The sequence below is a fragment of the Strix uralensis genome, chromosome Z (assembly GCF_047716275.1).
Source record: "Strix uralensis isolate ZFMK-TIS-50842 chromosome Z, bStrUra1, whole genome shotgun sequence".
NCBI lineage: Eukaryota > Metazoa > Chordata > Aves > Strigiformes > Strigidae > Strix > Strix uralensis.
In genome coordinates, this window is record NC_134012.1 from 70,251,084 (window position 1) to 70,267,193 (window position 16,110).

The 16,110-nt window shown below is 39.2% G+C and overlaps 1 protein-coding gene across 1 annotated transcript in view; it reads left to right on the plus strand.

Annotated features, from left to right (window-relative positions):
* ADAMTS19 (ADAM metallopeptidase with thrombospondin type 1 motif 19) overlaps nt 1–16,110 on the plus strand; it is a 152,601-nt gene that overhangs the window by 40,366 nt on the left and 96,125 nt on the right. Inside the window, exons 6-7 of the mRNA XM_074855368.1 lie at nt 309–466; nt 13,763–13,806. Of these exons, the coding sequence (XP_074711469.1) occupies nt 309–466; nt 13,763–13,806 (202 nt within the window). The remainder of the gene's footprint in view (nt 1–308; nt 467–13,762; nt 13,807–16,110) is intronic.

Genomic DNA, 16,110 nt, shown 5'->3' on the forward strand with positions numbered 1-16,110 from the left:
AGTAGAGGAGTCTCATTTCATGTTCAAATTCTGGATCTTCACTTCATTAATCTTTTCTTCACTATGAATAGTGAAAAATCAGCAAATAAATGAGAAGAGATCCACTGTACACCTCTCAGTACACTGTCTTCACCCGGTCTCTTTAACATGAGGAAAAAGGTGGTCACTGCTCCTGAAGTTCAAGTCTTTCTACCGTGAATATATTATGCCATAAAAAGGAGAATATTTTTGTTAACTTAGTCAAAAATATTCTTAATTCTATTTACAGAATCATAATTTTAATAAAATGGATTGTCTTTTATTTCCAGGCAGATATGTATATTGGACATCATGGGGAAAAAATGCTGGAAAGCTTTTGTAAATGGCAACATGAAGAATTTGGCAAGAAGAATGATCTACACTTAGAAATGTCAACAAGCTGGGGAGAAGACATGTCTTCGGTTGATGCAGCCATACTGATCACAAGGTAAAATACTGAAAGATAAGCATTAAAAAATAGGCAGTGGCCTAATGTGAACATAGATCAAAGGAAGTGACAGATGACCAACGCAGTTAGGATTTATTTTTGCAATGAGGAAGAGTGCAACTTGAGGCTTATTTCCAGAACTCAAAGGTGGTGGTAAAGATGGTTCAGAAAGCAATAGTTTCCAGATGGTAAACATCTGAAATGACAGATGGGTCACTCTCTTGTTTCTTCTCTGGCTATATAGCTAAGGCCATAGGTTGGATGCCTCTCTCCATATGCTTTCATTTCAAAGAGGCAGCACACACAGACCTGTAGATACTTTAATTGAAAATACAAAAGCATATTTAGATCATTCAGAGCTGGATCAGCATGACATTAGCCACATGACTGAGTCATGTTTCCCTCTAATTGGATCTAGAATGTCTAATAGAACTGGTATATTTCATTGTGTGCTGAAGGTACATCATGTATGCAGTATGTACTCTGCAGCCACAGGGGTGTGATTCCAGATCTGCAGTTCCTTACAACTTGTATCAGGCATTTCGCACATTCAGAAGGAAATATGCCTCCAGCTCACCTCTTTCCTCCTAAGCAGATGCTGTCGTGGTTTGTAAGTGGTGCACAGGAGAATGCATTTTGATGTTCAGACAGTGTACAACCATAGTCTGAAGAAAAGGACAGTTGGTTCAACTGGTTTAGGGTTGGGCTTAGTGCCATTTCTGGTGTACCTTGGACTGGATGACCTTCAGAGTTCCATCCAAAGAAAATTTCTGTGATTGGATATACTGGAATACAATTGTGCTTTCCTATGCTAGTTGGTGATATGGTATCCTAAAACCATGTGTAATCTTTAAATTTACATGTAGCCTTACACCATTTATTCAGGGCAATCTCACTAGGAGCTATATGCATTTTTTTAAAAATTAGTTTACATTGTAATTACCCTAAATTCTATAATGTATTTCAATTTTCTGAAGCAGAGAAATGCTTCCCCAAATTTCCCTGTTTTGGAGAGCCAGTCACATAGTGGAAGGAGGAAATTAAGAAGTCCAAATTGTCTGTGGTGACAGCTTTGTTGCTACTTTTGCTGCTTAATCCCATACCTTTTCCTGGAAAAGCCCACACCCATGTCTTCTTACCCTGTGCCATGCTCCTTTATTTGTTCTGTTTGTCTGTTTTATGGATTGTTGGGGCTTTTGAGGGGGAAGGTTAGTTTTGTTACACATTTATACATTAGTTAAGCAGTAACACTTCACACAGACTCCTCTGAACTACTGAGGAAGACATGAGAAATAATGTTCTCTGTAACAAATTTCCATTAGCTCATCAGAAAACATATGTGGGATGGCAGACTGGAAATAAATTTTTCAGATTAAGATCCAAAACTGATTTTAATAGCAGTGAGTGTGTTGAAGAAAAGAGTCTAGATGGAGAAGGAAACGTGTGAGTAGTAGGAAAGAGTGAACATGGGCCAAAGCATAAAGGATGGCCAAGTATCATACATGGCATTGCGTTGACAAGCAAAGCTAAAGGGGAAAAGACCTTCTTACATCTAGTTGTACTTTGTGACTGTCCAAGGTTAACTGAGCATTTGCATACTAATTGGTTGCTAGAAATATGGAGTAGTTGAATGACATCTTGCCTATCACCTGGCTCTCTTAGTTGATACAGTGGAGTCAGTCAGCAGTAGCTGTAGCAGCAGCTTGAGGGAGAATTGAATGCTTCAAGCCTGCGTGTTCCAGGAGAGTGAGTCGAGGACTGCATTCTTTAGCTTGCGAGGTATATCTCACAAGTAGTAAGATACTGTGAAATAGAGCGTGTTATACCTCTTTCCTCCCATTTTTTTCATCTTCACCTTAACCAGCCTTTATGGGAAGAGGCAGAACTGATGGAAGTGAGGCGTTAGTTAAGCAGTCAAGAGGCAGTGGTCTGGAGATGTCTTTAGCAGCCAGTGTGTTTGGCCACAGAGCTTTTTGAATTTCATGCAGCATTTCTAAATGGTAAAAAAGCTTTTTGAAAGTCTAATCATATGTTAAGATATGCTTTTGTGATGTGCTTTGTAATAAAGATATTCTGATTTGCATTGCCTACAATTTTTTACCTGTCAGTTTTAATATGTTTTTTGGAGTAAATCTCTGATCAGTGTTAAGGAAATTGAAGTAGAGAGCAGGGATGTGATTGGTTGGATGTCAGATAGTAAGTTGGTGCTGGAGCCAGGAATTGATCTGTTCAGACATTTTTTTTATTTTTTCAGTGGTATTATTCTCTGGACTATACTGCCTCCCATCTCAGAACTGCTTTAGCTGTTAATAAATCATACCAGTGTGGTTTGCTGACTGTGGGAATGTTTTGCTAATCCAGGCTCCCTCTGCATATCATCAGGTTTATGGTATAGCTAACCCCATGTGTGGCTCCGCTTGTGTGTTTTGTTAATTCAGTCTCATTCTGCTTTGCAAATGCAGAACAAGCTCCTTTATCTCAACTTCCGAACAGCTTCGGACAGCAGACCTGCTTTATTGAGAGAAATAATTTTGTTTAGACAGGTGAACACCAACTGCTTTGTATTTTTCAAGTAAAATTGTAAAGTTTTGGCTATCTAACACATTCTGTGGCAGACCTCCTAAAACTTACCCACCCCTCCTTTTTTGTCTCACATGATAATAGAACAGCAAGAGTGCTTTGAAAAAGCTTTACTGTGCTTTCACATGCCAGTAGTTGTGTCTAGTAACGAAAAGAGTTAGAAATGAAGTACTGAGCATTCTGCAGAGCTAATTTTTAATGCTTAACTACAAAGAGCATAATGTGTATGTAATAGAGGCTGTTATTCAACAAAGAGCTGTCATAACCTTTTCATGAAAAACGTATTTTGCAAGACTTAGTTTTGCATTTGTTATATAAGGTGGAAAGCAAAACCAGCTACTCCCCACAACTTTCTCTGCTGCCCAAATAAGCTGTAATGAAACATATGAATCTGCCAGAAGTTTGTTCGTTTCACTTTACTGTAGTCCTATTTCAGCCTGTTAGTTTTTGTTTAGTTTCCCTTTAAATTGGCTTATTCAGATGAAGTAATGTCCTGTTTAAAATATGATGCCATAAAATAAAAGGAAAACAGAAAGAAAAAGTTTGAATTGTGTATTTAGAAAAGATCCCCAGGGAGGTTAGGTATAAGGAGAATGTAAGAATTAAGGCACAAACTGTTTTAAGGAGTCTCTTGATAAAGCTATCTGATTCACACTTAAAAATTAGCAATATTACTTTAGAGATACACATATCAGGAAGCACTTTTCTCTGAGGAAAAAATATACCATAGCACATCAACATCCTTCTCGCCTTTTGAGTTACATAGTGCAAGTGCACAGAAATAAGTCCTGATTTTGGTGGCCGCTGAGATATTACCAGTTGCTATCTGCATTGGTTGTCTGACCTGAATGAGGTAGCTGAAAGTAAGGCAGGAAAAGGCCCATGGCATCCACAGTTGCTCTATGATGATACTTAAGTTCTCGTATTGCTCCTATTGTAAACAAGGCACTGAAATCTTCAAAGTGTATTAAAAAAAAAAAAATAATCACAGAATCATTCAGGTTGGAAAAGACCCTTGGGATCATCGAGTCCAACCATCAGCCCTACTCTACAAAGTTCTCCCCTACACCATATCCACCAACATCTCATCTAAACGACCCTTAAACACATCCAGGGATGGTGACTCCACCACCTCCCTGGGCAGCCTATTCCACTGCCTGACCACTCTTTTTTTCCTAATGTCCAGTCTGAACTTCCCTTGTTGCAGTTTAAAGCCATTCCCTCTTGTTCGGTCACTAATCACCTGTGAGAAGAGACCAGCACCAACCTCTCTACAATGTCCTTTCAGGTAGTTGTAGAGAGTGATGAGGTCTCCCCTCAGCCTTCTCCTCCTCAAACTGAACAGTCCCAGCTCCTTCAATCTCTCCTCATAGGATTTATTCTCCAGGCCCTTCACCAGCTTCGTTGCCCTCCTCTGCACTCGCTCCAGCACCTCGAGATCTCTCTCGTATTGAGGTGCCCAAAACTGGACACAATAGTCCAGGTGTGGCCTCACCAGTGCAGAGTACAGGGGGACTATCACCTTCCTACTTCTGTTGGTCACACTAGGCAGAATATACCTTCATTTAAAAATTATGAATCATGCTGCTTTTCAAGTGCATAGTCAATCTGTGTCGCAGTGGTTTTTAGAAAAATGTGTAAATATAAAAGTTCTCTATTCTCCTTCTCAGAATTTCTATTTTCACATGTGCTTGTGATAGAAAGTAGATCTCTGATTCTCCTAATATTCATCAGATAGACAGTGATATTTCATGTTCACAGTGTACATCTGCTGTCAATTCAAACTGATCTGCAGTATCTAAAATCTCTTTGCTCTGGGTGATAGATAACTGAAACAGTGCTGCAAGGCATTTTCACTGTAAGAAATTGCCTAATTCTACAAAATTAGACAATGGCATAAACAGCACTTAAATTTGCTAAATATTGTTTCATTTCCAACTGTTCCAACCCTCCAGAACTCCCCCCAAAGTTTGGACAAGGATTTCCTAAGTGTAATAACCTTCCAATGCACACAAGAAGTACCGTTCTTTTCCTGACTGCTTTTTACTACCTTTCTGATGGTTTGAACGAGAAATACTTCCTCAAGAAAGTCAGAGGTGGAAGACTGAATGACCACTGCACAGAAACTAAAAAAACAGTGTTACCCAAAAAGGTTGCAGTGTTTGGCAGTCCAAAACTGTTGAAATGTAACAGGATAAAGATTGGGTTATTAAACTGCTACTGCTGTCTTTAAACTTCTAGTGAAATTCAGCTCTGGAAAAATGAGTTATTGCAAGTGCATGGTGAGAGATGAAATTATTCTTAATTTTGTCTTCATCGTGGTATTTTTTCATCACTATAATTTCAATACTGCCAACTCATTTGATATTTTTGCAGTTTTACATTGTTCACTGGTTTTCTTTTGACATCAGCAGACATCAAGGGAGTTCATTAGAATCTCACGTTCTTGCTATCAATTATTTACTAATAGTATTGTAGATGCGGAGGGAAGCATGGAAACGTGAAAACAGCATACTTTAATATCAAAGGTGTCTTTTTTAAAAAAACCCCACAATCTCCTTTATTTATCACTTTAATGTTAAGACATGTATTTTTACCTTGTGTATTTCAAATATCTCACTCATTTGAAGTCATCACATGCTATTTGTCTTGGGTTTGTTTTTTTCTTCTGTAACTTCAAGGTGTTTGAGTCTGTGAAGTGGTAATGCTTGTAATAATACATGTGAGGAAAATCTGCATGAATTTATCTGTTTCTGTCAGCTTGTTCTTTTGAGCTTTAGTGCTCAGGCTACATATGTTCCATTCACTCATACAGATCTGTTACGTACAATTACATGCACCTAAACTGAATTTTAAATCCCTGATTATCTAGTGCAAGTCTCTAACATAAAATTCAGCCAGTTATTTTTACATAGAATTACAGCATCGCAGAATCATCTAGGTTGGAAAAGACCTTGAACATCATCTAGTCCAACCATTAACCCCACACTGACAGTTCCCAACTACACCAGATCCCTCAGCACTACGTTAACCCAACTCTTAAACACCCTCTGGGATGGGGACTCCGCCACCTCCCTGGGCAGCCCATTCCAGCACCTAACAACCCGTTCTGTAAAGAAATACTTCCTAATATCCAGTCTAAACCTTCCCTGGTGCAACTTGAGGCCATTCCCTCTTGTCCTATCACTTGTTACTTGGTTAAAGAGACTCATCCCCCGCTCTCTGCAACCTCCTTTGAGGTAGTTGTAGAGGGCGATGAGGTCTCCCCTCAGCCTCCTCTTCTTCAGACTAAACAACCCCAGTTCCCTCAGCCGCTCCTCGTACGACCTGTGCTCCAGATGCTTCACCAGCTTCGTTGCCCTTCTCTGGACACGCTCGAGCAATTCAATGTCCTTTTTGTAGTGAGGGGCCCAAAACTGAACCCAGGAATTGAGGTGCGGTCTCACCAGTGCCGAGTACAGGGTCAAGATCACTTCCCTGTCCCTGCTGGCCACGCTATTTCTGATACAGGCCAGGATGCCATTGGCCTTCTTGGCCACCTGGGCACACTGCTGGCTCATGTTCAGCGGGCTGTCAATCAACACCCCCAGGTCCCTCTCTGACTGGCAGCTCTCCAGCCACTCCTCCCCAAGCCTGTAGCGCTGCTGGGGGTTGTTGTGGCCCAAGTGCAGCACCCGGCATTTGGCCTTATTGAAACTCCTCCAGTTGGCCTGAGCCCATCGCTCCAGCCTGTCCAGGTCTCTCTGCAGAGCCTCCCTACCCTCGAGCAGATCAACACTCCCAGCCAGCTTGGTGTCATCTGCAAACTTACTGAGGGTGCACTCGATCCCCTCATCTAGATCGTCAAGAAAGATGTTAAACAGGAATGGCCCCAAAACCGAGCCCTGGGGGACACCACTCATGACCAGCTGCCAAATGGATTTAACTCCATTTACCACAACTCTTTGGGCCCGGCCATCCAGCCAGTTTTTTACCCAGCAAAGCGTGTGCCCATCCAAGCCGTGAGCAGCCAGTTTCTCCAGGAGAATGCTGTGGGAAACAGTGCCAAAGGCCTTCCTAAAGTCAAGGTAGACAACATCTACAGCCTTTCCCTCATCCAATAAGCAGGTTGCCCTGTCGTAGAAGGAGATCAGGTTTGTCAGGCAAGAGCTGCCTTTCATAAACCCATGCTGACTGGACGTGATCGTTTGGTTGTCCCGCATGTGTTGTGTGATGGTACTCAGGATGAGCTGCTCCATCAGCTTTCCAGGCACCGAAGTCAAGCTGACAGGCCTGTAATTTCCCGGATCATCCTTCCGACCCTTCTTTTGATGGGCGTCACATTGGCCAATTTCCAATCTGTCAGGACCTCCTCAGTCAGCCAGGACTGCTGGTAAATGATGGAAAGCGGCTTGGCAAGCACCCCAGCCAGCTTCTTCAGCACCCTCGGGTGTATCCCATCTGGTCCCATAGACTTGTGTGTGTCTATATGATGCAGTAGTTCACTGACTATCTCCTCCTGGATTGTGGGGGGGTCATTCTCCCAGTCTCTGTCTTCTGGATGAGGAGGCTGGATTCCCTCAGTACAACTAGTCTTGTTATTAAAGACTGAGGCAAAGAAGGCATTAAGCACCTCAGCATTTTCCTCATCACTCGTTGTCACGTTTTGTCTTGCATCTAGCAGGGAATGGAGTCTCTCCTTGGTCTTTCTTTTGCTGTTGAGGTACTTACAGAAACATTTCTTTTTGTCTTTGACTGCTGAAGCCAGATTAATCTCTAGCTGGGCTTTAGGCCTCCTGATTTCCACCCTGCATAGCCTCACAGCATCTTTGTAATCATTGTGAGTGGCTAGCCCCTTCTTCCAAAACCTGTAAACTCTCCTTTTCTCCCTGAGTTGCAGCCAAAGCTCCCTGTTTAGCCAGGGTGGTCTTCTCTGTCGCCGGCTTCTCTTACAGGACCTGGGGACTGCCTACTCCTAAGCCATTAAGACTTTCTTCTTAAAGAGTGCCCAGCCTTCCTGGACCCCTATACCCTTCAGGGTCATCTCCCAATGGATCCTGTCAAGCAGGTGCCTAAACAAGACAAAGTCAGCCCTTTGCAAGTCCAGGATGTCAGTTCTGCTGTCCCCTCTCGTGGCCTCTCTAAGAATAGACAACGCTACTATTTCATGATCACTGTGCCCTAGCTGGCCTCCCGCCACCACATCATCCACCACAGTCCTTCTCTGTTCAGAAAGAGGAGATCCAGCAGGGCACCTTCTCTGGTTGGTTCTCTCACCAGCTGTGTCAGGAAGTTATCTGCCACACATTCCAGGAATCTCCAGGACTGGTCCCGCTCTGCTGTGTTGTATTTCCAGCAGATGTCTGGGAAGTTAAAGTCTCCCACAAGAACAAGGGCAAGCGATTGTGAGATTTCTCCTAAATGCCTATAGAATATTTCATCCACCTCTCTGTCCTGGGTGGGTGGCCTATAGTAGACTCCTACTACAACATCTGCCCTGTTGGCCTTCCCCCTGATTCTAACGCAAAGACACTCCACCCTGTCTTCACTACACTTGTGCTCAAAGCAATCATAACAGTCCCTAACATACAGCGCCACCCCACCACGTCTCCTTCCTTGTCTGTCACTCCTAAAGAGCTTGTAGCCATCAATTGGCACACTCCAGTCATGGGAGACATCCCACCATGTTTCTGTAATAGCCACGACGTCATAATTTTCCTGTTTCATCATGGCTTCAAGCTCCTCCTGTTTGGTACCCATGCTGTGTGCATTGGTATACATGCACTTCAGATGGGCTGATGTCCCCGGCACCTTTTTGCATTTAGACGTCCTTAGTCCAGCCTGACCTTTCACAGGTGTTACCACAGTTAGTGATCCATCAATATCCCTTGCATATTTGTTGTGCTGCATGGCTCTATCCCTGCCTCCACTGAGATGGCAGGGTGAGGATCACCTCTGGCACAATGGCCCACACACTCTGGTAATCTTCCCTGGGGTTTATGTGTGGGAGTTCCAGTTTTGCCCCGTTCCCCCTTCAGATCTAATTTAAAGCTCTCTCAATGAGCCCAGCTAACTCCTGCCTCAAGATCCTTTTCCACCTCTGGTACAGGTACATCCCATCTGTTGCCAAAAGTTCTGGTGTCTTGTATAGTAACCCATAATCAAAAAATCACATTTTATTTTTCTGGTGAATAACAAAGATATACAGTTTTGAGACAAATATTTAAAAGAAAGGAAGATTGTCTGTGTTCTGAAGTAGACCATTGCCACAGTTATTTACTTTCAGAGTGGACAGTTGTGTCTTATTTCTAATTTTTGTTACTTCAGCTTTCAACCATTGATCTATTTGTACCTTTTGCTGCTTAAGAGCTGTTAGAAGGATCTTCTCTATGTAAATACTTGTAGGCTGTGCTCAAGTTACCTCTCATCTTTCTCTTAGATTAGAGAGGTTTTTAAGCCTGTTTCTCAGACATGTAATCATTGTCTTAGCTCCTTCCAGACCTTTTTCTCTTTTCCAAATTGTTTTTTGAAGCATAAGAGCCAAAATTGGACACAGTAGTGTGTGAATGGTTGTACCGGTGCCATGTCTGATATTTTCCTTCATCTTTATCCAACGATACTGCTCACTCCTACTGCCTGTTTTCCCATGCTCATTTCGTTTTGTTGTTCTTGTCATGCTGTTGCCATATCTGATCAAGTTCGGGGGTCCATTTTTGGCTACATTAAAATAAAAGTTAATCAGATGAGTCATCTTTAAAAATTGATTTGTCTTCATTCCTATTTGTACTCTACCAGAACTCATTTAATTTTCAAACTTCACCAGTAGTGCTCTCTTATTTTCTTCCAGATCACTGTTTAGTGCTAATGCTGAGTCTAGATTCTTTTGGACTCCACTCAAAAACACCTTTCTTGGCTTCCTAACATTTCTATATCTGTTTTGAGATGTTAGCTGCATATTCAATTCAGTTACTAGTTCACTTACCATACTTCTGAGCTGTTATTTTTTAATTTGTCTGAAGCATAAACTTTAGAAGAAGACTTATTTATATTATCCTTTTTAATCTCAGCTCAACTTTACAGAGCCTTAAGTGATCCCTTAACTATTTAAAATATTTAAATATAGTATTTCCTGACTTGCTAAAATACATTGACAAGTGCATACTGGTGTATTTGAGGTTTACTGTCAAAATACTAAACACTTTCTGAAATAGCAGTTACAATAGTAACATGGTCCATTTGTTTAAATTCACAGCTGAATAGTAAATGTGAACTTATCTTATGGTTCATTAACTACAAAATTGATTTTTTTTTTAAAGTACATTTATTAGTTAGTAGGTATGTGCTTAGTTTATATGTGGGAACCATTTCAGAATGTCCTATTATGTGAAGAAAAAAGAACATCTGCAGTGTTGTCATTGTTCACATAGCACGACGCAAACAAAGGCATTTGCAATGTGATGATACTCTTATTTGCCACGGGCGCCATTAATTGCTACCATTCATAAAAATTTTATGATTTGAGAAAACTTGTTTCTGGGGCAATAAACCTCAGATATATCTTAAAAAGCTGTAAGTGCTAGAAGCAGTAACGGCGGGAGTTAGACTGTAGGTTCAAGCCTACACTACTTTTTTCAAAATTATGAATATTAGAGAAATTAAGAAACTGAAAATATGGTGAAAGCCAGAATGAAGATTTGGTAGACTGGTAAAAACCATCATCTGTCCTCTTCTAGTTCTTCTTTTCTCCAATCTAGCACATGGAAGGAAATGATAAACTGCTTGGACAAGAAATAGATCTTTTGACTAGTATGCCTAAAACAAGTGTTAAATTTATCTAACATGACAAATTGATGGAAACTATTAATAAAAAATGAGTCTGTATTCTTCTTTAGTCTTCCTCTGCCATTCTTGATGTCTTCTGTTGTACATCCCATCCACACATCAGGATTTACTTTAACCAAAAGAATGTAGTGAGATAATTTATATTTAGAAATTGGATAGTTAGTCTTTGCTGTGAAGGCCATTCATAATGCTATACGTAGTCAATTAGAAATGCACTAACTACAATTTTCTGAAACATGGTTTAGCGGTTAACCATTCTTGCTTAGAATTCTTTTCTAGGGTTAGCCAACTTCTTCAAGCTCAGAAGTAAGTCCTAAATCTCATGAAAGTTCCTCTCTCACTTGAATAAGGGCCTGTTTTCCCTTCATATGCATGCTAAGTAACCATGTAGAGTAATGGAAGTTGTGTGCTGAATACTGGTCAGAAGGGAACATTAGTGTGCTTTAAGCAGTTTCTCACTTCCAGTGTTAGTTACTAACTTGCGTTTCAAAAGCTTCTATATACATTAATGATAATGCTGATATCTTTGCCCTATTTTGCTAAGAGAAGGAAGGAAAAGAACAAAGGCAAATAATCTCGGTGGCTTTCCTGAGGGCTTTGTACTGTGCTTTATTGCTCTATTTTATACCTCCTCTTACTTGGAAGAGGCCATATCCTCTCTTTTGTTTTGTGTAGTTTCAGTATGCCAATTCCATACATATATATATACACACACACAGCTCTACACTTTATATATGTGTGTATGTTATATACACACACAGAAACATAGTTATAATATGATGGAATATTTAAGTTACCGTGTGGGGATTAGAGAACAATTTCTGTGAGAGTCATTGGTAGTTCTAGCTAGAGCTGTAAATCTTTACTAAGGAGCCTAGTCTCAAATGTATGTAATGCAATCATATTCTTGGAAATTAAAGGAGGTATTACATTCTTCCAATGTAAATCAGGAACTAAGAATGGTTTATTGTACTTCCTTCTTGCCAAATCATAGCAGTACTGTTTCCCCAAAGTCCCATAATGAAACTCTGGATGCATAGCATAACCATAGAGTCAGCTAAGAAGGAAAAACAAAACAAAAACAGCTCAGTAAGCATATGAGAACAAAGCTATTACATAAGCAGAAACCTCTTGGATACTGGCAGTTCTAAAATGTCAGATGGTATTCTTTTACATTTGAAGGTATGATTTCTTTCCTTTTTTTTACTCGTCATTACAACAGTTAATATTTATGGCAGTTGCATGAGTGTGAGTGGAAGACAATCTATGTCCTTAGATTGTCTTTACACATGTTCTCTTGCTTCACCACAAGTCCCGCATTTCTAATTGTTCTGTCATGTTGCTTAACAAGACAATAAGTCCCTTGTGTCACATAGCGCAAAACAAAGAATAGCGTTATAACCCAGCACATTAAATGCAATTTGTTGCAGGGTTGAAAAAATAAAAGAACTTCCTTCTGAATCTGATTATAGTTTCTTGTTTACCATCTTTGGCTCAATTCTCAGGGCTCTTCTAAGTGGAATCCCAGAGTTTCTTTATCAGTTTATTCACAAGATTTGTTTCTAGCGCTGTTGTTTTGCTTTTCTACTCTGTAATTATCTGGCAACGGTGACTGGAGAATCAAAAGCTGTATAACCCCATGTCTCTGGCTGTGTGGCCTTTAACAAGTGTCAGAAATTTGCCAGCGTCTTGAAATTGCTTTTGGGTCTAAATGACTCTGTGGGAATAATCTGTGGGAAACAAACAAGCAAAAAGCTCTTGGAGTAGTTACATTTGTAAAAATTATAAGTAATCATTACTGTACTCTCTCATCCCAAGCACCAAACAATTCCTGCATTCTGTTCCTGGAAAATGAGTGTTTCTATATGTATGTATGTTTATCGTTATCAATCTATGTGTGTATCTATGTAGCTTCATAGACGGAATATGGTCCCTCTCTAAAAATAAAGACCATTACTCCATGTACAGCTAAAGAACAGAAACTTCTGTATTTGAGTACATGCTGGAATGAAGTTCAATAACTGGGTTGTATTTTGCTTAGATGCTATATTTGGGGTTTTTTTTCTTGTTTGTTTCTCGTCTGTTCCCTCCCCACCTCCCCAGTTCATGCATACCTCAGCAGCCCTATTTTTACTTAAAATAAAAAATTAGCATGAGTTATAAACACTGTAGTAGAAAGCAGCTTTTCCTTTGCTCTTTTGGTAACTTTGTTATGTGTATCTGAGAACAGGTAAAATAGGTATGAAATTAAAATGAATCACAAGCAGATGTTGTTTAACACAGAGATGAAATGTTTATTCCCCTTCATGCGATTGAGCAGTCTTATTTATAGAGTTATGGCTGGACTAAAATATGTGTTGGAGATAAGATAGTCTTCTCCCAGTGAATTAATTTGTAAGTCTTCCACTACTAGAATGAGATGCCCTAGCAGAAAGCCTTCTCCAGAATGTATTCCTATTGGTCATTTTAACCACTGACTTCTTAGCACAAAAACTTTCTGACTCTATTTCTGATCTAAATGCTGGATTACAACGCTGTATTTGGACCTGATATTAAGCACTGAAGATATTTTCATTTCAAATGAAAGAAAGACAAATTTTAGACTTGTTACATTTCAAGATACTTGGGAAAAAAAACAGAAATTAGGTACGATGCAATTTAAATATATGGTACCTGTTTTTTTGCTTGACTACTCCTAAATCTGTTCTAAGAATAAACTGAAGTTTAAGTGTTCTGGGTAATCCTGGCCTTTGCCTCCCCATGCTCTTTGTTGATATAATGGTATTCTGTATTTATTCATTGAGCCATACAAAATATTTGTAAATAGGTCACATAGTCATTACCAGTCTGACAGCTTGGCTTGCTTAACATATTTCTTTTCCCCCCCAATTCTAGGAAGGATTTCTGTGTACATAAAGACGAACCGTGTGATACTGTTGGTAAGTAAATAAACATTAAGAGACTGTGTGTATAAATCACTTCATAAAATAAGTGTTATGTAAATAGAGATGAGAAGCTAAAAGACGACAACAGCATCAGTAATGGATAGCTCTAATTAGCTAACGTGCAAAATACGTGCAAATATCAATAATACTTTGTTAGATTTGTGTATGCTTCTAGCAGAAGAATATGTTTAAGAACAATATTTCCATCTCATTCATAGAACAAACTTTTAAAACTTTTTTCTTTTTAATCCTGCTGCCTGTTTAATACGAAATTGTTCAGCTTCATATTCTGAATTTAAAATATTAAAGCAAATGCGTTTATGATTTTTTTTTTATGCAGTGGATTTATCTTTGGTGAGAATATGTCTATGATGTTTAAAAGAAGTTTCCATAGGAATATAATATCATATAGTAGAGTGATACAGTGTTTATGAACTATATAGCTTCAGAAGAATACAGGATGTGAACTGTTGTGCAAGGCATCTTCTTACATCTTCAACTAAAGTGAGTGCTAGCTATCAACAGTCATTAATTTAGTTCACACCCTTTTGTGAAGACAGTTTTTCAATGTAAAGGTCTGGTAAGAAAGGTAGCAAAAGGTAGCAACTGTTCTGTTCAGTCATAATTCTGGGTAAAAACATGCCATGATATCCTTCATTTAGTGTCATGGCATGTTTTTACCCTAGAATTTCATTTGGCTAATAGAAGTCTTTAACAGTTCTATATATAAATACAAGTATTCAGAACCTAAATTGTTTCAGTAAGATTAGCATGATAGTAATGGACTATTAACTATTGTCATGTTTGGACTCCCTCTTAGGTAGAGGAGAAGTAGATGGTTTTTTTTTCCTGTTCAGTTTCAGTGGCAAAGATTTGAGGAGAATTCTTATGTAAACTGTATTACCTCACTACTTTCTAGTCTTTATTTCTACTTTCTTCTACTGCTGTATCATCCCAACTCTATGTGAGCAAGTCTGTGGGGTGGGTATCAATAAAGAATCCTTCTTAATGAAGAATGGAATGTTTCACACAGCAGTTAGTGGTTAAGAATTCATGGTGTTCTTCCACTAATCGGCCTCTTGGTCTTAGGTGAATTTTGTGTGAGTGTTTGGTGCTCAGAGGCATTTATTTTTGTCTTCTAAGTGGAAAAATGTTTCCTTCCAGCTGAAAGAGAAGCGATGTGACAAGAAGTCTTCAGTATCTTATGCTGATCTGAGCTGAAGATTAAATCTGGAGTACTTCCAGTGTATCTAAATCAGGATAGGCTGCAGTTTGGATTTCACAGATGAAGTGAATGTATTCAAGGATTTTCCCTGAAAAATGTTTCCTGTTTGGTTGAACCTTGAAAGTAATAGAATGGCTATCTCTGAATTTGTCCATGGAATTGTAAATGAAATAAGATTGAACTGACTGAAGTATCAGTCATTCACATTGAAGTGATGAAGAAGCTTGGATGAAACTTGAAAATGAGGCAGTGCATTAACTGTAAGTGCACAGGAAGTAAAAAGTTTGCAGTCTTAATAAAGTGATAAGCAAAATGAAAAGACCTTGGCTGTCTAATTTGACATTTTGTGGAATGGCTGTTGTGGACTTTCCCACTCTGTGTATTGTTGCTTAGAGTTTTCTTCAGGAATTGAAACATAGTTCATATGTGTAGTTCTTTCCATATAGCTACAATTGTGCAGCAAAAGCTGAAGTAATTCTTTTCCTTTTGTTCTATCAGTTATTATATGATTTTAATCATTAGTTTTCCAGTCAAATATAGTGCCTTTCCATAAATTCAGTGTATAATTCTTCCATGCACATTTACAGTACTATGGATCCATGTTCACACTTCAGAAGATAGTGTCTTTCTGAAGCTCTTGTCCACTATCATCCGTGAGCTGATCTAAGGAAGCTAAGGAAGAGTGTTCAAAAACTAGGGAGAAGTTTGTGCATTTCTGTTGAAGAGAATTTTTAAATTGTCTTACTGGCATGGATGTGTTACCTCAGTATTTTTAGGACTGCATATTTATATGTAAAATTGTTGAAAGTACCTGTAGGTAGAGGGTGGTTTCATTCTGGCATCTTTTCTTTTACTTTTGATTTCCCTAGGAAATCCAAATGCTGATTTTTAGTGTTAGATAAAATCATGAGTAAAAGTTCATTGAAAGGTAAGGAAGAGCAGTTTGATCTTACTATAGATCTTTATGCAACATGTTTATAGGCAAAGGAAGACAGCACATTCCAGGCATGTTTAACATGCTGTAAATTACGGAATTTGACGAAGAAAGTAGATGAGAAATGCTAATGTAGTAT